Source organism: Ictalurus punctatus, chromosome 25, assembly GCF_001660625.3.
Source record: "Ictalurus punctatus breed USDA103 chromosome 25, Coco_2.0, whole genome shotgun sequence".
Classification (NCBI taxonomy): Eukaryota; Metazoa; Chordata; class Actinopteri; order Siluriformes; family Ictaluridae; genus Ictalurus; species Ictalurus punctatus.
The window spans coordinates 462,501-486,519 of NC_030440.2; the positions used below are offsets into that span (position 1 = coordinate 462,501).

General features: G+C 43.2%; 1 protein-coding gene across 2 annotated transcripts; it reads left to right on the forward strand.

Annotated features, from left to right (window-relative positions):
* Window positions 1-5,227: 5,227 nt before the first annotated feature.
* tnfrsf21 (tumor necrosis factor receptor superfamily, member 21) lies at window positions 5,228-23,657 on the forward strand. Of its 2 annotated transcripts, none has more exons than XM_053675766.1 (6): window positions 5,228-5,843; window positions 8,116-8,734; window positions 9,624-10,067; window positions 17,072-17,337; window positions 19,311-19,524; window positions 20,845-23,657. In XM_053675766.1, exons 1-6 carry the CDS (start codon window positions 5,820-5,822, stop codon window positions 21,072-21,074), a joined length of 1,797 nt encoding a protein of 598 aa, XP_053531741.1. In that variant the 5' UTR covers window positions 5,228-5,819; the 3' UTR covers window positions 21,075-23,657. The 2 variants fall into 2 exon arrangements, with proteins under 2 accessions (XP_053531741.1, XP_017312065.1); XM_017456576.3 differs by having other exon boundaries at window positions 5,232-5,843; window positions 9,621-10,067.
* The last annotated feature ends 362 nt before the right edge of the window (window positions 23,658-24,019 follow it).

Below are 24,019 nucleotides of genomic sequence, written 5' to 3' on the forward strand. Positions count from 1 at the left end.
TCTCATCAGACCACAACCTGTTTTTCCACATGGCTAGCAGCATGAATTAGGTAAGCCCCGGTTGTTTTCTTTTGAGAAAGGGTTCCGTCTAGCCCCTCCACCCCACCCCACCGCAGAGTGTGGTGTTGCACATGCAGGAACTTGCCAGATATTTCTGCAGCTCTTTTAATGTTGCTGTACTCACAGTAGGTCACATGGTGTTTACTTGGAGTTCATCAGAATCACTTCATTAGTAAAACATGTATGATTGTGATTATTACTGTTGCACGTGAGTTTGGATTCATTCTGAGGAGTGTTTGAATGAACACATTATGGAATGTCTTGTTCATAACATATATAGAGCACTACACTGTCATGGAAGAAACAAACAACAACAAAAAAAACCCCCAAACAAACAAACTCATCACATCATATTAATGCTTTAGAAATGACATTCCTTTCTTAGGAGGAAGGGCCAAGCGAGTTGTTTTCCAGCAGAGGGCGCTATTTCTTTTGAGTAGCATAGGTCCGTTTGGTTTGTCGGTATTCAGGTTTGTTGTCACGTGAATAAAGAGACAGGCTACATGTATGCAGAAATATATCGTGAATGTGCAAACAGGAACCACAATAACACAATACATCCAAAGGACTTGGGTGTAATATGATTAGAGTACAACGGTATATGATACAAAACATTTAGGATGTAATGTCACTCCGGCTTCTGTATATTCGCTCTATTAATGGATGACTCTTCCAGTAATAACTGCTTTTACATTTACTTATGCACAGTACATTGCATACCCTAACATCCAGCTGCTGCTGCTCAGTAAGCCCGTTTTCCAATAGAGCCTTTTCACACCTCAAATCATTATCATTAAACTGTGTCCAGTCGATTCAAAATATATATATATATATATATATATATATATATATATATATATATATATATATATATATATATATATATGTTTAAAAATGGCAGAAAACACCAGGGCAGCAGCTAAATTAATTCCACATTTCAGCTTGAATGAACTCGTCTGTGCTCCACTGAGTCACTAACCCATTTACAAGGATTTCCCTCAGCAGTGCTGTGTGTGAGGGCTTTCTCCTGTTTCTTCCTATAGGTCCTTTAGTGCACATGCCCACCAGATGGTGCCCATCACTGCCACGAAGCGCTCACCCTTCAGTCCCATGATGGTCTAATGCCAAACATGGATGTGTAACAGCATATTGGTGTTGAATTAATGTTATCCCTCCCATCCCTCCATCATTATTGCAAATCTGGATATTGTAAATAACGTGCAAAGTACATACAACTATTCTTTTTTCCTGCTCATTTTGAGGTGACTCTCGACAGAACAGCTGTTGATTACGTCATCATAAAGAAGTTCTTGAAGCCTTTCTCTTCCACTCCTCCACCCGTGAGCTCCCTTTCCCTTGCCAGGATGGTACCCAGGATGATGTTGAGGCGTACCTGGATATGTCTGAGAGTTTGAGAGTCTCGGCATGCGGTTGGCCAAAATGAGTTGAGGCTTTGCATCCAGGCTCTTCTCACTGGAGAGAGGTTCAGCTGGAAGCTTGCTGCCCAAGAAAGAGCTAGCTGGATTATCTGTCAGTCAGAAGAGCCTGCTCTTCTGAGCCATGCTCAAGCGCGTCGGTTTGTCTCTGGGTAGGCTCCACAGACGATTCAGGGGACTGGACATTCACATTCACGCAGAGGTGTTGGTTTATAGTCAGAGGTCATGTCGGTAGCACAGGAGCAGTTTGTCACCCAACTTCTGGCCAGTACCTCTGAATGGGTCTAGTGCCACCAAACCAACACACTGGTTGGAGCCAGCTAGCGGAGGACCATATTTCCGAAATCTATTGACCCAGAGTACACTTTCTTCCTGTCCCCAGGACAAAATATACCAGTGGCACTCCTCACACTGTCTGGAGGTGATCACCAGAGCTGTGAAGATCCTCGGCATGCTGTGGCTGCACATGTTAGTGTACTGGCCATGCCAAAATCCTTATCCACTCTCCTTCTAAACTGTCTCTTTCTCTTCACCCTTTTCTTCCTCAGAGTGTCAAGGCTGGTCCCCAGAGCTGGGCAGGTCTGTTGGGGTTGCAAGGATCCAGGACACTTCCAGGTAGACTGCCCCGTAACGTATGTCTTGAAAGTTCCATGGCCCTCTAATCTGGGCGTGACATACAGAGTGCTGGTCGGTACTCAAGGAACATAGGGAACAAGCCATGGGGTGTACACCAGGTGGATGTGTACACGCATTGTGTCACATAACATTGAACATAGGGCCAAAAGCATAAAACAGTGGTGACGGGTACTACCCTTTCAAACCCAGTAATTTTGGGAATGGCTTGGCTAAAGTTTGTTCAATTAACAGTGGACTTAGGACTGGGTCGGGAGTGTGTAGCCATGGCAGAAGATGCACTTTCTGGTATGTCACATGACTGGGCCAGGGCAGGGCAAGCAACAGGGTGGCAGGATCTCTGCCTTCAGGGGATGCGTTCCCACCCTCTCGTGCAACAATACAGGGTTATTGTTTCGTATTAGTCCTCATGGGCACTGTGCCTTACCCTGTCTCTGCAGTGTGCTCTAAAAGTACTGCAAAGGGTGCATTATATTACAGAGATTATGTTCAGCTCATGTTGAACTGGGAGAAGGAAGGTGACCAAAATGGTAATTATAGTCCTTGTCAGATTCCATCCGTCTCATATTCACACGCACTACACTTGTGTGTAAACACTTGTGATCAACAGGATCCCTGAACATGTGAAGAGGATTTATGTGCCCATTTCCATAAATAATGATTGTAATAATTATAACGGTTTGTTAGGTGTCTAAATACTTTTAGCCATATAATGTATAAAAATGTTGTGATAGTTAAGATTATATAGGCATGTTTTATGTGTGGCATGAAGATCCTTCCAACACACTTATAGCACTGCTTGACACTATAGTATACCATTGTAGGAAAGTAATGATTATATTCTCATATCGGTGTAACGATGCATCCTTACACGATAATCACTATACTGTATGCATCTAATGCAATTGCACTGGTTGAACACTAGAGGTCCCAATCTGTGCAACCCATAGAGTTAAAATATATAGTGTAAAATATAAGCCTGCACTGGGACCAGTCGCTCCGCAACTCTAGGACCAACAGGCATTATACGTTATATGATTACACAACTATGTTACAACAGTTAAAAAGAGCTCTTCAGTAGCTTTCAGCCTCGCGCTGCTGCGATCTAAAGTGCCCAACAAAGAGACTGCGGAACATGGGCATTTTAGCCGACTTTGGAGAACTATTTCCAGTTACTGAGCGGTATTGTGACCTGTATTGTGAACCGAATCATGAAGCCAGTATTGTGAATCCAATAATGAAGCCGGTATTGTGAATCTAATTGTGAAGCCGGTATTGTGAATTGAATAGTGAAGCCGGTATTGTGAATAGAATCATAAAGCTGGTATTGTGAATCGAATCGTGAAGCCGGTATTGTGAATCGAATCATGAAGCCGGTATTGTGAATCGAATCATAAAGCTGGTATTCTGAATCGAATCGCGAAGCCAGTTTTGTGATAGAATCATAAAGCTGGGATTGTGAATCGAATCGTGAAGCCGGTATTGTGAATCGAATCATAAAGCTGGTATTCTGAATCGAATCGTGAAGCCAGTTTTGTGATAGAATCATGAAGCCGGTATTGTGAATCGAATCATAAAGCTGGTATTCTGAATCGAATCGTGAAGCCAGTTTTGTGATAGAATCATGAAGCCGGTATTGTGAATCGAATCGTGAAGCCTGTATTGTGAATAGAATCATGAAGCCGGTATTGTGAATCGAATCGTGAAGCCGGTATTGTGAGTAGAATCATGAAGCCGGTATTGTAGATCGAATCGTGAAGCCGGTATTGTGAATCGAATCGTGAAGCCGGTATTGTGATAGAATCATAAAGCCGGTATTGTGAGTAGAATCATGAAGCCGGTATTGTGAATAGAATCGTGAAGCCGGTATTGTGAATAGAATCATGAAGCCGGTATTGTGAATAGAATCCTGAAGCCGGTATTGTGAATAGAATCGTGAAGCCGGTATTGTGAATCGAATTGTGAAGCCGGTATTGTGAATCGAATCATGAAGCCGGTATTGTGAATCGAATCGTGAAGCCGGTATTGTGATAGAATCATAAAGCTGGTATTGTGAATCGAATCGTGAAGCCGGTATTGTGAATCGAATCATGAAGCCGGTATTGTGAATCGAATCATGAAGCCGGTATTGTGATAGAATCATAAAGCCGGTATTGTGAATCGAATCGTGAAGCCGGTATTGTGATAGAATCATAAAGCTGGTATTGTGAATCGAATCATGAAGCCGGTATTGTGAATAGAATCATGAAGCCGGTATTGTGAATAGAATCGTGAAGCCGGTATTGTGAATAGAATCGTGAAGCCGGTATTGTGAATCGAATCGTGAAGCCGGTATTGTGTATAGAATCATGAAGCCGGTATTGTGAATAGAATCATGAAGCCGGTATTGTGAATAGAATCGTGAAGCCGGTATTGTGAATCGAATCGTGAAGCCGGTATTGTGAATAGAATCATGAAGCCGGTATTGTGAATAGAATCCTGAAGCCGGTATTGTGAATCGAATCGTGAAGCCGGTATTGTGAATAGAATCATGAAGCCGGTATTGTGAGTAGAATCGTGAAGCCGGTATTGTGAATCGAATCGTGAAGCCGGTATTGTGAATAGAATCATGAAGCCGGTATTGTAAATCGAATCGTGAAGCCCGTATTGTGAATAGAATCGTGAAGCCGGTATTGTGAATCGAATCATGAAGCCGGTATTGTGAATTAAATCATGAAGCCGGTATTGTGAATCGAATCGTGAAGCCGGTATTGTGATAGAATCATAAAGCCGGTATTGTGAATCGAATCGTGAAGCCGGTATTGTGAATAGAATCGTGAAGCCGGTATTGTGAATAGAATCATGAAGCCGGTATTGTGAGTAGAATCATGAAGCCGGTATTGTGAATCGAATCGTGAAGCCGGTATTGTGAATAGAATCGTGAAGCCGGTATTGTGAATCGAATCATGAAGCCGGTGCCAGGACTGTATCATTACACCCCTAATATTGCGGATGGGTTCCCTTTCGAGTCTGTTTCGTGGATAGATCTCTTCCTCATGTCCTCTCAGGGAGTTTTTTCTTTGCTCATTATAGGGATAAATCGATATCTCTATCTATAGTGTTAAAGCGCTGTATTAATTGCAGTTGAACGGCAGTGTGGACCGGTTCGGTTCGGTTCGGTGTAGTGCGCTGTTGTTGTGCGATGAGGAGCCGTTTGTAAATAAAGCGCCGGTTTCCCAAGAGCTCGTGTTGCGTTTCGGTGGTGACGTGTGTCTCCAGAGCCCACCCGCTTTGCGACACTGCACAGCACAACAACACGGAGCCGGGGCGAGACCGAGCCAAGGAGGCACCCGTCGCCCAAATCCATCATCGCTATGGGAATTACAGCACCAGCGCACAGCGAAAGGCTTCTGACGGTTCCCAGCTCGTCCATCTCCCTCAGACTCAGTATAAAAAGGGGAATGGAGTTACTAGCACTTGCCAGAAACTGTCTAGTCAGGAAGCGGTGCATAATGCAGAGCTCGTGCTGATCCTGAGGTGTTCCTCCTTCATTAGGGAAAGGTCTCTCTCTCTCTCTCTCTCTCTCTCTCTCTCTCTCTCTCTCTCTCTCTCTCTGTCTCTCTCTGGACCTGGCCATATTCTCCTCAGAACTGTTGGAGTCTACGGAGCTAAAACAAGAACAACAAACAAACAAACAAACAAAAGACAACAATGTCCGTCACTTGGACGCTAACGGTGAGTAACGGGAGTCTTTTCTCTTTCTATCCTGAACATTTAAAGCCCTGCTTTCAGAGCTGTACACAGGGCAGGATTACTGGAATACACTGAATCACATATTATACCGGTTTAAAAACAAATCCAGATGTGCAGAGAGACTCAGCAATGACGTGGAGTTTCACTTGTTTGTGCATGTGATGCTGCAGTGTTTGTGTTTATCTGAGCATATCACATACATTATATCTGCTATAACAGGTGTGATGTTTAACCTGCTCCTGATTCCTGATGTCCTGCTTCCACTGGGCCTTCATATAATCCCGGGATTAACACCTCCACATCATCACTTATTTAACATTCCAATGATACCAGTGCTGTAAAAGTCATTTTCATTGTCATATTGCCAGTGCCAGTGCCAGTGCCAGTACCAGTACCAGAGGACGAACCTAGACTACAACAAGCACATCGGAATATAATCATATATATATATAGTGCTTCTGTGTTTGTGTATCTCATACTAAATAGTTTGATGAACTATTTAGTTAATAGTTGCTAATTAGTACCTATTAATTATTAGTTACTAATTCCCCAAATGTATGAGTCTGCATTGATAATGGAGATCAGCTGGACGAGACACAACCAGGTCTGATTACTGCAAACCCTGTTCAGTCACATCTACACTTAAATACAACTTTATCATCAGTATGGATTTGGTTAAAGGATCTTACCCAGTAACACACTACGCCAAAGCTGAAAGAGATTCCAGAAATGATGAGGAGGAAGGAGATTGAAGTACATCAGTCTGGGGAAGGGTTACAAAGCTATTTCAAAGACTCTGGGACTCCAAAGAACCACAGTGAGAGCCGTTATCTCCAAATGGAAAAACTCAGCACGGTAGTGAACCTTCCCAGAAGTGTCCGACCTTCCGAAATTCCTCCAAGAGCACAGCGACGACTCATCCGGGAAGTCACAAAGGAGGAGAACATCGAAGGACCTACAGGCCTCTCTTACATCAATAAAGGTCACTGTTCATGACTCCACGATCAGAAAGACACTGGGGGAACACGGCTCCATGGAAGAGTGGTGAGGTGAAAACCACTGCTAACCCAGAAGAACATTAAGACTCATCTGAATTTCACCAAAACACACCTTGATGATCCTCAAACCTTTTGGGAGAATGTTCTGTGGACTGATGAGGTGAAAGTGGAACTGTTTGGAAGACAGGAGTCCCGTTACATCTGGAGTAAACCAAACACAGATTTACACAAAAAGATCATCATACCTACGGTCAAGCATGGTGGAGGAGGTGTGATGGTGTGGGGATGCTCTGCTGCTTCAGGGTCTGGGCAACTTGCAGTAATTGAGGAAACATGAATTCTGCTCTCTAGCAGAAAATCCTAAAGGAGAATGTCCGGTCTTCAGTCCGTAAGTTGAAACTCGAGCGTGACTGGATTAGACAATGATCCGACGTGTAGGAGTAAGTCCTAGTCCTAGAAGTACGTGGAAGACTGATCTCAGTTATCAGAAGCTGTTACTTGGTTGTGGTTTCTGCTGCTAAAGGTGGCTGGAATCTGCCAACAGAGACAGTAAGGCAGTGACTTTTGCCTTGCAGCACTGCAGCTGAAGAAAAGCAAACACATACACAGCACTATCTCTCGACCGGCCTGAAGATGTGATGCGTCATTCAGTAGACCACACTATATATATATATGCAATACTCTGAGCATAGAATTTTCTCAGTATGAAAATCATCATCATGTTTTCATTGATTTACAGTGTTGTATTACGTTAAGGTATGGAGAGTTACGTACATATACAGTAACATGAATAACGTCCGGTCTCAGCAATACCTGGATGAAACTCCAGCTATTTTAGATTTTAGATGTCAGTGGCCTGCCATATATAGTAATATAAGCATTATACGGATTTGCACACATCCTGTAGTCCCGTTTCCTACAGCTACACCCAGCGACACAGCTGTTTTAACCTCTGTATTGCTGTTAAGAGTTCATCTTCAACACAAATTCAGCATTTAGTACTTTAAAAAGCGATCAATTTGAATAAATCACGTGACATAAGAGCGACGCGATGAAGGTTTTTTTGCCTTTCAGAGTGGAATGTTTTCAGCGTGGAATGTTTTCAGCGTTTCACAAATAAAAAGTTTATTGTTGTTTGTTTTAACCTGTGATGTCCACGGTAGGCGTTTGCAGGATGAAGAACGCTGAACTACGGACTTGTCTGTTTAGTGATGATTTAATCCGACTGATAGTGTCCATATTTTGTCTTTCTTTAGCTTCTCTATACTCTGCTTGGTGACATCTTGGTCCAGGCTTTAACCTCCAGCTCCGGCACAGAGGGCTCTCTATCCTCCCGTCACTATCGCCACATCGACCCTGCCACCGGTAGCCAGCTTATGTGCGACAAGTGTCCAGCGGGCACGTACGTGTCATCTCACTGTACCAATAGCACTGTGCGAGAGTGCACCGAGTGCCCAGGAGGCACATTCACACGGGGTGAGAACGGTGTTCAGCAGTGCCACCGCTGCCGAAGCCACTGCCAAGCTCCTTTAGTCGAGAAATCTCCTTGCACAGCTACTACGGACCGCACGTGTGTGTGCCCGCCTGGCACTTCCGCCGAGCACGTGGAGTGCCTCCACCACCCTCTGTGCCTGCCTGGTTGGGGTGTGCGGAAACAGGGGAGCAAGTTAGAGGACGTGCGCTGCCGCAGATGTCCGCGTGGCACCTTCTCTAACGTGCCGTCTCGTGTGCTGAGGTGCCGAACGCACACCGACTGCCAGGCGCTAGGAATGCTGCTGTTGCTCGACGGCACCGACAAGACGGACAGTGTGTGTGGAACCTCGTCGTTAGGCCCGGTCTCGTCATCCTCACACAGCAGCGACCCCGCACTCGGAGGTAAGAACGCACAGCGGTAGTCCGCCTAGCACTGATATCCGACTGCCTCGGCATCTGTTCCCACAAATCCCTCAGTACACTTTCCTTTTCTCAGGAACCTTTAAACCATTCAGATATCCACTTGTTTATTAAAGCGTCGAACGAGAGGCATGTGTATCATCAGCAAAGGTGATGGAACGTGTGACATTTAGGAGTTTTTGTTATTCTAATCCGTAACAGACCCCACCCTAGAGTTCTGAAAAGCCGTGCTCTTGACATGGCGTACACGGACGGTGTAAAGACCTGTACCGTTTTATAAGTCCTGTAGAAATGACTAGCGCTTCACCTCCACTGCGCTCGTCTTACCTCGGACATGGGAAGTTTTCGCGGCTTTCCTTTTTCGACACGTTTGAGTACAGCTCATTTGAATATGTGGACAGATCCCCCCCCCCCCCCCCCCCCAACACACCCCCTCATAAAGATCATCACGTTTTCTAGGGGATTCGCATTTCCAGGCTGCTTCAGTCCATGTTACAGAAATCACGGAGGTGATTTTTTCTGGGAATATCTGTGGAGAAGAGACTCCGTGAAAACGAAGAAAAGAAGACAAACACGACTCCGCTTTCAAATGCCTGAACATTTTTAGGCTACTTTCAGGTCTTTTTGTGTGGTTTTTGAGATGTAGTTGGGGTGGAAATTTCGCCGAGACCTGGGAACCCCGCTCATCAGTGGAAGCTTAGCTGTGTTTAATTTTGTTCCATATTACTACACAGCTTTTGGTTCGTTATACGCTGCTGACAGTCTGCATGGATCACAGACCCTGTCATTACGTTTCAGTGATTGTTCTCTCTCTCTCTCTCTCTCTTTCTCTGTCTCTCTCTCTCTTTCTCTGTCTCTCGCCCATTAGCAGCAGCTGCAGAATTAACAACTCCACAGACTACCCTAGTCATGTCGGACATTCTGACCCCCACAAGCCCCTCGGATGAAGCAGTAGTCCTGAATTCTCCCACACCGGATCCCGTGCCATCATGGAATCTCCTGCCGGCGAATCAGCGAGCTCTATCGGAAAAGAAGAACCAGGGTTTGTCCTACAGACCCATCAGGAGAGGCTCGCCTCGGCCAAGCATGCACAAGCACTTTGACATCAACGAGCACCTGCCCTGGATGATCGTGCTGCTCCTGTTGCTGTTTCTCGTGGTGATTGTGGTGTGCAGTGTTAAACGCAGCTCACGGCTGATAAAGAAAGGGCCCAGGCAGGACCCCAGCAGCATCATGGAGAAAGCCATTCACACCAAGCCCAGCTCTCCTGCCGGGAACAGCAAGGAGAAGTGGATCTACTACTCCAACTGCCAGGGTGAGATCCCAAGTGTTATAACTCTCGCACTACAGTCGGTGAATATATTCCATTCTATTAAAGAACAAGTCATAAAATAAACATCTAACACACCATTTCGATATAAAATAGAAATAAGAGTTATTAAGACCTTTTTACATTGTACTGTATATTCTTTTTAGTTTTGAAAAAGAATTTGTGAAAAGGTCTGACGGCAAATAAGAGGCACGTCTACTTCCAGCGTAGGAACTCGCTCTTAGGTTGAGAAGAGTGTGAAGAACTCGATACTATAGTTGTACATACTGTAAAATCATACCAGACTGAATAGTAGCCCATGAATATGCAGTATGTTTCCAATCGGGGTCACAAACAACATACTTTCTTAGTTTTATTTATTTATTTACTAAGATCATATTTGCCACGTAGGATTTATTATATCAGGAGATCCCAAACTAGAGGTCGTGACCCTATATGGTTTACAAATAGGATCGCAAGAGAAACGTACTCGGTCTTTTTCTTTCGTTCATTTATTTCACAAAGGAATATTCTAAATATGGAATACGGAGGTCGTGCGCTAATATTTTTAAACGTTACTTGAACGTTACGAGTCCGATTCAGAAAATCCACATTTTAATGACTTTTCACGATGCTGACTAAAGTTCTCATGCCACCTTGGAACCTGCTGAGAGGTCTGTTTCGCTTGTCCTAGATTATTAATAATTCTAGATAGTTCTGGAGCACTATGTCTGACGTCACATCATCCAGGTGGTGCAGTACACTGGTGGCTGAGGAGATATCCGCACCCCCAACCCCTCCTCCTCCATGCTATGTAAAAGTGCTTTAAGTGTCTAGAAAAGCACTATATAAATATAACTGTTACTAACAGTGTGTTTAATCATCACAGGGGTGTTTTTGGCTCTGACGGATGTACAGTGCTGTGAAAAAGTATTGCCTCCCCATCCTGATTTCTTCTGTGTTTTTGTATATCTCATAATAAATAGTTTCAGAAATTATAATAAAATCTAAAAGATAAAAAGATAAAACAAAGGCAGTCTGAGTAAACACACAATACAGTTTTTAAATAATGATAATGTTATTTATTGAGCTAAAAAAGTTCTCCAATACCAACTGGGCCTGTGTGAAAATGTATTTGCCCCAAAGAACCACAGCGAGAGCCGTTATCGCCAAATGGAAAAACTCAGCACGGTAGTGAACGTTCCCAGAAGTGTCCGACTTTCTGAAATTCCTCCAAGAGCACAGCGACGACTCATCCAGGAAGTCACAAAGGAGCCGAGGAGAACGTCGAAGGACCTACAGGCCTCTCTTACATCAATAAAGGTCACTGTTCATGACTCCACGATCAGAAAGACACTGGGGGAAAACGGCTCCATGGAAGAGTGGTGAGGTGAAAACCACTGCTAACCCAGAAGAACATTAAGACTCATCTGAATTTCACCAAAACACTCCTTGATGATCCTCAAACCTTTTGGGAGAATGTTCTGTGGACTGATGAGGTGAAAGTGGAACTGTTTGGAAGACAGGAGTCCCGTTACATCTGGAGTAAACCAAACACAGATTTACACAAAAAGATCATCATACCTACGGTCAAGCATGGTGGAGGAGGTGTGATGGTGTGGGGATGCTCTGCTGCTTCAGGGTCTGGGCAACTTGCAGTAATTGAGGAAACATGAATTCTGCTCTCTAGCAGAAAATCCTAAACGAGAATGTCAGTAATTTGAAACTCTGGATTATGCAGCAAGACAACGCGTAGGAGTAAGTGAAATACTGATCTCCAGTTATCAGAAGTGGCACAACCAGATTTGAAGTTTAACGGGGAAATTAGTTTTTCACACAGATGATGGGTGTTAGATAACCATATCGTGTGTTTACTCATGTTGCCTTTGTCTTATGTTGTATTTCGTTTGAAGATCTGAATCAGTTAGGATGGAGGCAAATACTTTTTACATAAGATACACTGTCACAGAACAATGTCACTGGTTCTGAAACTGGTTTATACTCACTGACCAACCCATCACATACAGCTCTCTATTGAAAGTTTTTATTTTATTTTTTTATTTGTTGGTTTCTCATGTTCTGCATGCTGGTAAGGAGATACCCGGATCATCTCCTCTGCCTTGTGTGTCTCCTATTTCTTCACAAGCACACAAACATAGATGGAGATGGAGATATCAAGTTGGCTCTGTAGTAGTTTTTATGAAATTAATTCCCACACATTGACTCTCTCTCTCTCTCTCTCTCTCTCTCTCTCTCTCTCTCTCTCTCTCTCTCTTCTGTCTCCCATTCATTGTACTGTTTGTCTTCTCACATAGTCACTTTTTGTTTTTTCTTTCTTTTTTCCCCTTACTCACTCCCTCTTTCTGCTCACAACTCGTATTTCCTGTTCTTTCTTGCACAAGTCCGTGGGCGTCTTTCTTTTGTCTTTCACTTGTTTTTATGTTGGTTTTTAGTTTCTCTGTGTGTCATTTCTTTCCGGTAAACGGTGAGTGTATGGGGGAACGCTGCCGGGTTACACCAGTGGGACCACTGCAACACCGAGCAGTGACTGATGTAAGCTTAAGCCGTGTGTGTGTATGTGCATGCACTCCAGATCCAACCACAAGCAGTTTAAACCAGATTATTCCAGTTCCCTGTTTGGTGAGTGGGTTTATCATTGCAGTACTGAAGCATAGTGGGACGAGACAAAGGAGGTTGTGTTACAGGAGGTGCCCGGGTTCAGGGTTTCCCACCATATTCTCTGTTAAAGACCTCTTTACGTCTTGTACACATGCTGAATTACTGTACATGAAAAGCAAGCAGACATTTCAAATAGAAAACGTCAAATAAAAATGTACAATAGACAAGTTGCATAAGTGTGCGCACCCCTTCACTAATACAGTCCCCTCTGAAAGGATGGGGAGGATATTTACATCTACTAATACTTGTGCATTGGCAGACCAGACCATTTTTATGTGAGCAAAAGTATTGAAACAGTTAGACTTAAAGTAAATGAAAGTAAAGAACACTTGATATTTGGTTGCTGGGGATAACTGCATCAAGCTGGTGACCCACTGACAATTGGTGGTTTCTTCTATTGTGTTGCTTTTACCGTCACCTCTGTCAGTTGTTGTTGTTGTTGTTGTTGTTTGTTTCTTTGTTGTATGTAAACTTCTGAATTCATTCTGCTGCTACCATCATGAGTTCCATCATCAATAAAGATTAGTGAGAATGTTCCAGAAGCAGCCATGCAAGCCCAAGCCATGACGCTACCTCCACCATGTTCCACACATGAGCTTGTATGCTCTGGATCAGGAGCAGATCCTTTCTTTCTCCACACTTTGGCCTTTCCATCACGTTGGTAGAGGTTCATCTTGGTTCCAGAACTTTTGTGGATCATCTCTGTATTTCTTTGTGAATTCCAGTCTGGATTTCTGATTCTTACTGCTGATGACTGGTCTACATCTTGTGATATGGTCTCTATATTTCTGCTCTCGAAGTCTTCTTCGAACGGTGGATTGTGAGACCTGCCCCCTGCCCTGTGGAGGTTGTTGGTGATGTCACTGACTGTTGTTTTTGGGATTTTCTTCACAGCTCTCAGTGTTTCTTTCATCGGATGTTGTTTTCCTTGGCCGAACCGTTCGGTGTATGTTGCTCAGTACACCCGCAGTTTCTTACTTTTTCAGGACGATCCATTGTTGTATTGGCTATACCCAATGTTTGTGCAGCCTCTCTTGATTTCACGCTTTTCTCAGCTTCAAACTGGTTTGCTTTTCTCCCATAGACTGCTCTCTGGGCTTCATGTTGGTTTATCCTTTTTAACAACAAATGCAGTGTTCACAGGCGAAACCCAGGGCTCAAACCAAGAGTAGACGTTTAGAGCTATTAACCACTCAAACCGTTCCGTGGTACATCTAATGTTTTGGAAATTCTTTTCAAGCCCCCTCCTGATCAATACCTTTCAACAGTGAGACCCTGGGTTAAGGTTAGGGTTTCGTTAGGGTTAGGGCTTCGTCAGCTCTTTGTGGACCATGCCTTCAGCAGTCGGATGAAACCAAGATGTCAAGAGAATGCTAAAGAAACACACGATCTTTATTTGGGGTGAATCAGAATTACTTCATTGATGTAATGACTGGTGCATTTACTTTTGGACATGTGATTGGTTCATTCTGAACACAGTCCCTTTATAAAAGGGTGTGCACACTTACACAACCAGATTATTGTGGCTTATTAATCATTTTTTTCCTTTTTTTTACCCCCTCGTTAAAACATTCTATTCTATTCTATTTGTTTTCCACTTGAATAGACCATGTTAAAGGTGGAAAAATCCTGCAGTTTTAACAGGGGTGTGCAGACTTTTTAGCTCCACTATATGTCAGTGAGCATCTCCATGGCACCTTCCTTGTAAGTGATACCTTACTTGAAAAATAAATATATGAAACATCAATTGCTGGCAAACTAGCATCATGGGCAAAAAAAGTAGTTTAAATAAGTTACTGGTTAAATGGTTATACTGAATATACTGTACGGCTACGGTGAATCACAGCCGCGCCAATATTCAGTACAATTGCGTGATATCGCCTTTACACAGCGTTTCTATAAACAAGAAATTTATATTGAGTAGGTGATATTTTGGACACAGTATGGCCAAATTTTCTGTTTTATTTTTCTCCGCTAGCAGAAAAGAAGCCGCACTCACGTTATAGCATGTCGGCTAATCGGCTAGCTATCTCACGCTGAGTTGTACATTCCCTTTAGCACCGCTTCTTCCTTTTCATCTGCATCATGATGATGACGATGCTTTCATATTTAAAGTCAGAAGTTCTATTCCGATTCGCGGGGTGTGAGTGAACGGGTGAGACACAGTGTAAAGCGCTTTGTAGGACCGCTAAGGTTAAAAGGCGCTATATAAGTGCAGACCATTTGCCATGTCCTCTGTTGATGTCACTAACTCTACTGTAGTAACCATTTTGAATTAAGGAGTGGTGTGAAGTGACACACATACACACACACATACACACACACATACACACACACATACACACACACACACACACACACACACACACACACAAATGTTCCAGTGCAGCTCAACCAATCACACTAGTGGACTCCATCCAACCAACCAACAGGGCACAATTGCACACATAACAGACTATTTAGAGATGCCAATCAGCCTACAACGCATGTCCTTGGACTGAGGGAGGAAACCGGAGTACCCGGAAGAACCCCCGAAGCCTGGGGAGAACATGCAAACTCCACACACACGGGGCAGAGTTGGGAATCGAACCCCCAAATCTGGAGGTGCGAGGCAAACGTACTAAGCCACCGTGCGCCCCCGGAACTAACCGTCATACCTGTAACCGTATAATAGAGAATATTATTTTAAAAATCAAACGATGACCGCCTTTAACGTAAACAATGTCTTCGAACACCTTCACAAAACACAAACACATTCTTTTTACTGCCATGTTTTTCATCCCGTGTACCTTTTTTAAACTTGAATTTCATTGTCTCTAAACTCCAAAGACATTTTATGGCGTTTTACTTCCTAAAACAAGCAAACCATTTACGGTGCACCCCAGATAGGGTAATTTCCTCTGACCATGTGAGCATGCGGTTGAGGAGAAGGGAAAAAAAACTTCACGCAACAGTTTGATGCCCTGAATACATCCCCATAAGTTAGTGACTTAATTCATTCAATGTGTTTAATTGGTAAGGCCTGCAGGCGTTGGTGTATATTTACTAGAGTAGTTAAAATGTTGGCAACAGAGGGCTTTGTGGGTAACATATAAACTGAAAAGAGTGATCTTTAGAAATAATGAATACTTTCATTGGAGACTCGGCGGTGCCTTAAACAGCATCTCAAAGCCCACTTTATCTCAGATCAAAGGGGAGTAAACCACCTGTGTGTGCCCTACATTACAACGTCCTCCATAGGTGTTGTCTATAAAAGCCCACTGCTCAGAAGCCTGGTTGGCTGAGCACTTTTTAAACGAGGTGATCGTAAAGTTTACGGGTGAGCTTAAGTCAGGCAGCATGTGTGGTAGAGTCGGGGCGCTCTGGAAGGAAAAGTGGTAGAAGCCCTCTAGAGTAACTCGAGAGTGAGGTTGTTATTTGTGAATTATCCCATTCATCTCGTCTGCCGAGTCCAGAACCGTTCTTACTCAACTTTCATCGTGAAAAGTGCACAGAACTAGTACTTATTCAGAGCAGTTGTTGAAAATGCATGCATGTAGAAAATCTCGGTGGGGGTTTGCGGAAGACCAGAATATTGATGATGCTGCAATTCTGCTAACAAAATAAGGTGACATGAGTGTAGGTTTTATTAGAGTGATGTTGCGCCAAAGTCTTTCAAATCCATAACAGAGACTCTATGAGGCATGCAGGGGGAAGTCCCAGCTCATGTTTAGGGTTTCTTTGTTTCACAGCCAAGCTAAGACCTGTTGCAGCTGGTTTAGCTGCCTCGTTAGAATTCCCAAACAAACAAACAAACAAACAACAACTTACGGCCTCGTTCAAGCTAGCTAGTGCTGCACTGTTCACCACCTGAAGACATAAAAATGAAACGAGTCTGCAAACACCATGTGGTCTATATTAAACATCATAAACGAGTCATCATAAACGAGTCACGCTCCTCATCAGCCTTAAAGGACGCTTGTTGATTGCACTTGTTGACTGGCGTATGCAGGACACGAAAAATAATCAGTCGACAGAATGTTTAGACGTCTCGTCTATGTATCGTAGACTGTGTCAGGTCAGAGGAAAACCGCTACTAAAGCCCCTGAGCTTGGATACGGTTTCCCCTTCTTTCGTTGTAGTGGTCTTCGGTATATTTCGGTGTAGGTAGCACTAATAAAGAATGTAGTTTGAGAGGTAATCATTTGCTGATAATTCGGCTGTGGGTCTTTTCAACATGACCAGTTGGATTACTCCTGTGGGACACTTTAATAATAATAATAATAATAATAATAATAATAATAATAATAATAATAATAATAGAGTTTTAAAAAGCTGTCTCTCATTCACAGGTGTTGATATTCTAAAATTGGTGGCAGCCCAGATTGGCAGCCAGTGGATCGACATGTACCAATCCCTGGCTAATGCTAACGAGCGGGAAGTGGCTGCCTTCTCCAAAGGCTACACCGCTGACCATGAGAGGGCATACGCCGCCTTGCAGCACTGGACCATCTGCGATAGTGATGCCAACCTGGCCAAGCTGATAAACGCCCTCCATCATCACCGGCGCATCGATGTGGTCGAGAAGATCCGCGGTGTCATGGAAGACAACCCTCAGGTGGGTGACATGAAACGTCCAGTGTAGCTCCTCCCATGGGTACACGTGATCACCTCGAATACAGCGCGTGTTTACCGAGTAATACGAGTAACATACAAGAGCAGCAACCTCACCTTTCAATACGACACTTTCTTTTCAGTTGTAACACGAAGCACAGCGCGATTCCTAGCATAGCGTATAGCAGCTGTAAGGTGTCACCTGTAGGTAAACATTTCTAAAGTTTAAGGTGTTTAAATGTGCCCTATGCTGTCAGCCTTTATCAGTCTTCGCTAGCATAGTTTGGTTTTAGCACACTTATCAGTTTTATCGGCCGAATCGGCTTGAAATGAGTAAAAATGTATAGAAATAGGTTTAACGTTTCTTATATTTGGTTTCTCAACCACCACCCCCCACCCACCCCCTTTATTCCACCACACACAAAACCCAGGGTAAACCAACATCCTGTGACTGTTCTGGCTCCGTCCCACATGGCTACACTACTTTACTTTATATTGTGTCCTGTTCTCGGATAAAGAATCAATCATTAACTTTTAATTTTACAGCTTGAGCCAAAGTGTGCCCCATCTTCCTGTTCCCGGTCTTCATGATAAACCTACTCTGTGCTTTTGACCTTGTATCAAGGTCAGCTGGTGGGGAGAAGAATTCCTGATTCATTTTAAAGTTCCCATTGTACAGTGATTCAACTCGTATATCCACCTCTCAGCGCCATTTAATAATCCCTGTATTCCTGTGCTAGATGTCCAAAACGTTATCTATCTGTCTATCTATCTATCTATCTATCTATCAATCTGTCTGTCTGTCTGTCTGAAAGTACTGGAACAGCAAGGCCAATTCTTTTGTTTTCGGTACAAACTGAATACATTTGGTTTCGAGATCAAAAGACGAACTGTAGATCAGAATCACAACTTAGAACACGGCATCCTTTGTGTTAGACCACTGGGTTTTTAGGTGAGCAAAAGTAATGGGACAGTTAGTAAATGGACCAGTGTAATGTCCAGTGGAGATCAGTTTTGGTGGTAACCGATTTGTCAAATACGAGTCACTGAAGGAAATGAGACAGTTTGGCAGATGGCACACGTTGACCGCATGATCGTGACGTACTGTATCAGCACGAGTTGATTTTTTAATTTATTTTTCCCCCAGTATTGTGGGCAAAAATCTCACGTTTATCCTACGTGAATGGCGTAGACCATGTGACCTGTGGGCAGTGAATTCCAAGGCTGTGAGTGTGGACAGAATCTCTTTCACTTGCTTCGTCATGCGTCTGTTCTGACGCACAGATGTGCAAAATGTTCAGATTCAACAATGTCATGGAACAATGTGTTCCGGTCTGATGAGACCAAAGTTGAGCATTTTGTCTTAATACTATAAGACGTGTTTGTCTTCAGTTAGAACTGGGGCTTTAATCAGGGTGCAGGGAATAACGAACAGCTCCAAATACCAGTTGATTTTTGGCGCAAAACCTCACGGCTTCTGCTAAAACACTTCAGATGAAGAGGAATTTCACCTTTCCTAATGACGACGACCCAAAGCAAACCCCCAGACCAACGAAGGAACGGCTTCACCAAAACAGCTTTCAATGAGTCCAGACCAAAATCCCAATCAGAAATGTGTGGGCTGACCTGAACAGGGCAATCTGACAGATTTCAATGCTTTTGCAAGGAAGAATGGCAAAATATTGCCAAGTCAAGACTGAAGATTGAATGCTGGGATAAAATCTAAAGCTGCTTCAGCTAAGTATTAGTTTAGGGGTTTGTACTTATTGCACTTATGCAACCAGGTTATTATACACTCCCCCACCTTAAAATACAGTGCATACATCTAAACAGCGTGAGAAGCACGTTTGTTCCATCGATGTGGGAAGTTTTTTTTTTTTTTTCTTTAAGCCCCCTGCCCTCCCTCCCCTACATTGTTAAAATTCCACAATTTACACACCTTTATTACGATGAAATGCTATGTTTGTGCCACTGCAGTTTGATCTGAACCAGTTGACGATGTCTGTGAATGTAAGCCAAGGCGCCAGCCCCAGCCATAAGCCTCTGGATGCACTGGGATTGGTAGTGGAGCACTCTCCACTGGACCGCACCAAAGGCTTCTTCCCCGACGAGTCTGAGCCGCTGCTGCGCTGCGACTCCACCTCCAGCAAAGACTCCGCCCTGAGCCGCACAGGCTCTTTCATTACCAAAGGTAAGTGTACTAGACGAGTTAAATAAAGCCTGCTAAAGAGCTTTGAATGTCACTCTGAAGACATCTAAGGACGTTACAGTTGATTTACGACAGTGTGTCAGAGACTTTCATTGAATCCCGTGTTGGTATCTCTAAAATTAATGCTAACTTAATATGATTTGATGCCGGTGTTTGCACACCCCGATTTGTCTTTGGATGTGAATGTTGTTTGTATTATTCGCTGACGCATCTGTGGGCAGATCGGTGAGCCTCGACCCGTCCTCGCTCTTGAAGGACTCAGCCTTTTCTGGAGGCTCCTTATATTCTATGAATCGACGATCGCCTCACCTGTTTCACATCACCTTCTTATTTCAACTTCTCACATCGCTACGAGTCTTAAATCGCCCCGTCCCAACTTTTTTGGCGCACGTTGCATCCATCAATTTCGAAAACTATGCAGTTGATTACGTAAAACATCAAATATCACAACAGACTTTTCTTATCTTATCTAGAGGTCTTTTTGACTTTAAGAATTAAAACACTATCTATCTATCTATGTATTTATGTATTTATTTATTTTACATGAAAGTGTAGTGAAGGGTTTTTGGATGTTTAAGGGATGTAGTCTTCTACAGCGGTTGTACCTGCAAACCTTTTCGTGAACCTTTTGGGGAAACACTCAGTTCTACACGTAGAGGTATCACAAAAGGAACAAACCGGAAATGAAAACCTTTTTAGGGAGCTAGATGTAGTCTTTTTTTTTTCCTAAAAATTTACATATCATTTTTTTCTTTTTCTACCTAGGTGGGATTAAAAAGTTAAAAAAGTCATTTTAGCAAGTGTACATATCTTGAATATAGTCAAACATATGTAGTATTCACTAATCTGAAGCATTTAATTCTCGGAAGAAGCAAAAAAAAAAGTCTGCCAATAGAATAAGAAACGAGTAAAAACATCTAAAAACCAGACTGAAGGATCTTATATTTTGTCAAGGGTGTATAGGGAGGAAAAACACAGACATAGTCACATATCACGCAAAAGGATCACATAACTGTAGCTTGCAGGTAGGGAACAAGCACATGCAGGATTGACCTAAAAGTGACCTTGCTTTGATTATGTTTCCCCCTTGTGGATGCTTTGTGCTATTACATGCTCTTTTTTCAGACATATTCAGCAGTACATCTTTTAGATTGCAAATATTTTATTCATTTTTAGTTCTGTCTGAATCATATTGGAACTTTATTATAATCACATTTAAGATTTATTTAATAATAATAATATAAAAAGTTAGTAATAATTGCCAGTGTCAGTTGATCTCTTCCTTTGTATTTTTTCCAACAGAGAAGAAGGACACAGTTTTGCGGCAGGTGCGCCTCGACCCATGCGACCTACAGCCCATTTTCGATGACATGCTGCACATCCTTAACCCAGACGAGCTGCACGTGATCGAGGAGATACCTACGGCCGAGGACAAGCTGGATCGTCTGTTTGAGATCGCCGGAGTCAAGAGCCAAGAGGCCAGCCAGACGCTGCTCGACTCCGTGTACAGCCACTTGCCTGATCTCCTATAGACGCGTCTCTGTTCGTTGCTGCTAACAGACATCGAATGAACAAGACGGAGAGCAAGAGAAGGACAGACAAACAACCGTGCACAATCCGTCACGTCCTTCTGGAAAAGTCACACAAGGGTCGCTAAGCATATTAAAAGCCATTGCTAGCCAAATGTAGCTTTCGTGCGTTGTCCTCGTTACACTTTGGAGCGTCTTTTTTGTTTGTTTGATTATAGTCCTAAATTCATATTGCTGTAACATTCCAGCATCTTTACTAGTCAACAATGTCTGAAACTAATGCACATTAATTGAGTGATTGACACTTTAGTTAGGCTCAAGCTTAGATCCTACAGCATTCTGCCAGAATGTGCTGCAACCCCAATTCAGTACAAGTTGGGACAGTATTGCATAGCTTTTTTGAAAATAAACATTTACTTATTTATAATTGATGGATGCAGCACGTTCCAAAAAAAGTTGGGACGGGGCGAATTAGGACTCGTAGCGATGTGAGAAGTTGAAATAAGAAGGTGATGTGAAACAGGTGAGGTGATCGTATAATCATAGAATATAAGGAGCCTCCAGAAAAGGCCGAGTCCTTCAAGAGCGAGGACGGGTCGAGGCTCGCCAATATGCCCACAGATGTGTCGGCGAATAATCCAAAACTTTGAGAAGAACATTCCCCAAAAACACATCGGTAGGATTTTGGGCGTTTCACCTTCTACAGCGCACAATATAAGTAAAATATTCAACGAATCCGGTCGAATCTCGGTGCGTAAAGGGCGAGGCTGAAAACCGCTTCTGAATACGCATGATCTCCGATCCCTCAGACGTCACTGTCTTAAAAACCGTCAGTGGGGGCGTGTCAGTGCCTATGGTATTTGGGTGTGTCAGTGCCTGTGGTATGGGGGTGTGTCAGCACCCATGGCATGGGTAACTCACACATCTGTGAGGGCAGCATTAATGCAGAAAGATATGTACACATTTTGGAGCAACATACGCGTCCATCCAGAGCAGGACAACGCCAAACCACATTCGGCCCGGACTACAAGCGCATGGTTGCGTAAGCAGAGAGTGCGGGTGCGAGCATGGCCTGCTGCAGTCCTGACCGGTCTCCCATTGAGAACGTGTAGCGCATTATGAAACGCAAAATAAGGCAACGAAGTCCCTGTAGAGTTACACAGCTGAAGAAATGCATGATGGACGAATGGGGAAAATTCCGCTCGCTAAACTTAAACACCTGGTGTCTTCACTCAGCGTCCAAATGCTAAATAAGTGTTATTGAAAGAAAAGCTGATGTTACACAGCGCTAAACAGTCGACTGTCCCAACTTTTTTGGAGTGTGCTTCAGTCATCAGATTTGAAATGAGTGTATATTTTCAAAAAGAAATTAAATTCACAAAGTAAAACATCAAATAATGTGTTAATAATGTGTTTTTGGTATAGTACAGCGTGAGCTGAATTTTCTAATGAGTCTTTTTGGGTTTTTTTGTTCTTTCCATTTTCCGTACTGTCCCAACATTTTCAGAATTGGGGTTGTACCTTAAACCCCGTTTTTTCTCTGCATTTATTATGAATACTGCGATTTGTATAAGAAGGATTTCCAATGTGAATGTATGGGCATTGAACAGCAGCTACTGGCTGCCACGTCACAACCTCACGTGACTAAAGTTATGCACTCTACTTGAATTGGTCTATCAACCTGTGGATACACTTCTCCAGGAAATGAACCACAAACATGCTTGATAGATTAATTAAGAATAGAAGAAGCAACACTTACTGGGCTGACTTGCTGTTTGGAAAGATCCAGGAGGCCAGTTACACCCTACTGAATTCTGACTACAGATAAAAGGAGCAAATAAACACGTACACATGCACAGTCCCTGAAAACCTGCCATGTTGTCTGTCTGCGGTCACGCCGGGGGTCTCTACACTGCTACTCCACCGTAACCTTCACGCCTGGTCCGTACACTGTACCACCTGTTAAACCGCAGTATGTCCAGGGTCTGAGTCAAAGCATTCATGGTTAACCCTAACCCCTGATTCTACACCGTTCTCCCACAATGCCGCTGCAGCTGCGTAGAACGAGTTGAATTGAAAGGGTCATGACTGAAGACTTGGATGTTTTTAATATCCTGCTCGAGTTGGTCTCTCGATGTGTAGATGTGCTGATAAACACCAACCGTACGTTGATCCTCTTAATCCAGCCCCCAGTTCAGAAGACGCAGAAGCAACGCTGGGACCTGAAAGTTTGTACGCCCATAGAAAGTAGTTTTGTTGATTATATTTCAGTACATATGTCGTATGCGGAATCTTATCTATTAATCTAAATGATCATACCTCCTAACATCTGATGACCTGGTGCACAGGGCTACGTGACCTTCAGGTGACTGTCAAGGTGAAGTACGCTTTGTGGAAGCGTTGAAGACTTCCGCTGGATGATAATCAATGGATAGAAGTGCAAGCATAGTATCAAACGGTGTCAAAAGTAGAGTATGAACATCATATTCCAGTCACGGGTTTAAAACATGTAACCAGTATATTTACAGGTATGTAAGACAGGAGATTGATGACTGACCGATTAAAATGAAAACGTTTGTTACTGTATTGTGTTTTATTGTGTGTTCTGCGTCAAACTGAATCCTCATGCTCACTGAAAACGCTTTGAACCCAGGCAGTGTTCACCCAAGCACCTGGGTGTCAGAGAAGACCACAGGGGTATGGGTATGGGTATCCACCCAATAACCCTTGGAGACCCACGTTTACAGTACACGTCAGTAAACGGACTGGAGTTACTAGACTTTTTGGCTTGCTCTTTGTCTATATTTATTCCTATTGTTTATGGCAGTTAATAAAAACTCTATCTCTCGTACGGAATAGTTTTAGAACTTAAAATTAAATATAACGTAAAACAAAGTCGACCTGAGTAAACACACCAATTCAGTTTTATTTATTTATTTGTTTATTTT

What these genes read in the sequence shown, in the direction of transcription:
- tnfrsf21 (XM_017456576.3), top strand. Translation starts at nt 5,820, where the DNA reads ATGTCCGTCACTTGGACGCTAACG. An exon ending in CAGCGACCCCGCACTCGGAG is followed by an intron (nt 8,735 to 9,620) that starts GTAAGAACGCAC and finishes CTCGCCCATTAG; the next exon opens with CAGCAGCTGCAGAATTAACA. An exon ending in TCATGGAAGACAACCCTCAG is followed by an intron (nt 17,338 to 19,310) that starts GTGGGTGACATG and finishes GTGCCACTGCAG; the next exon opens with TTTGATCTGAACCAGTTGAC.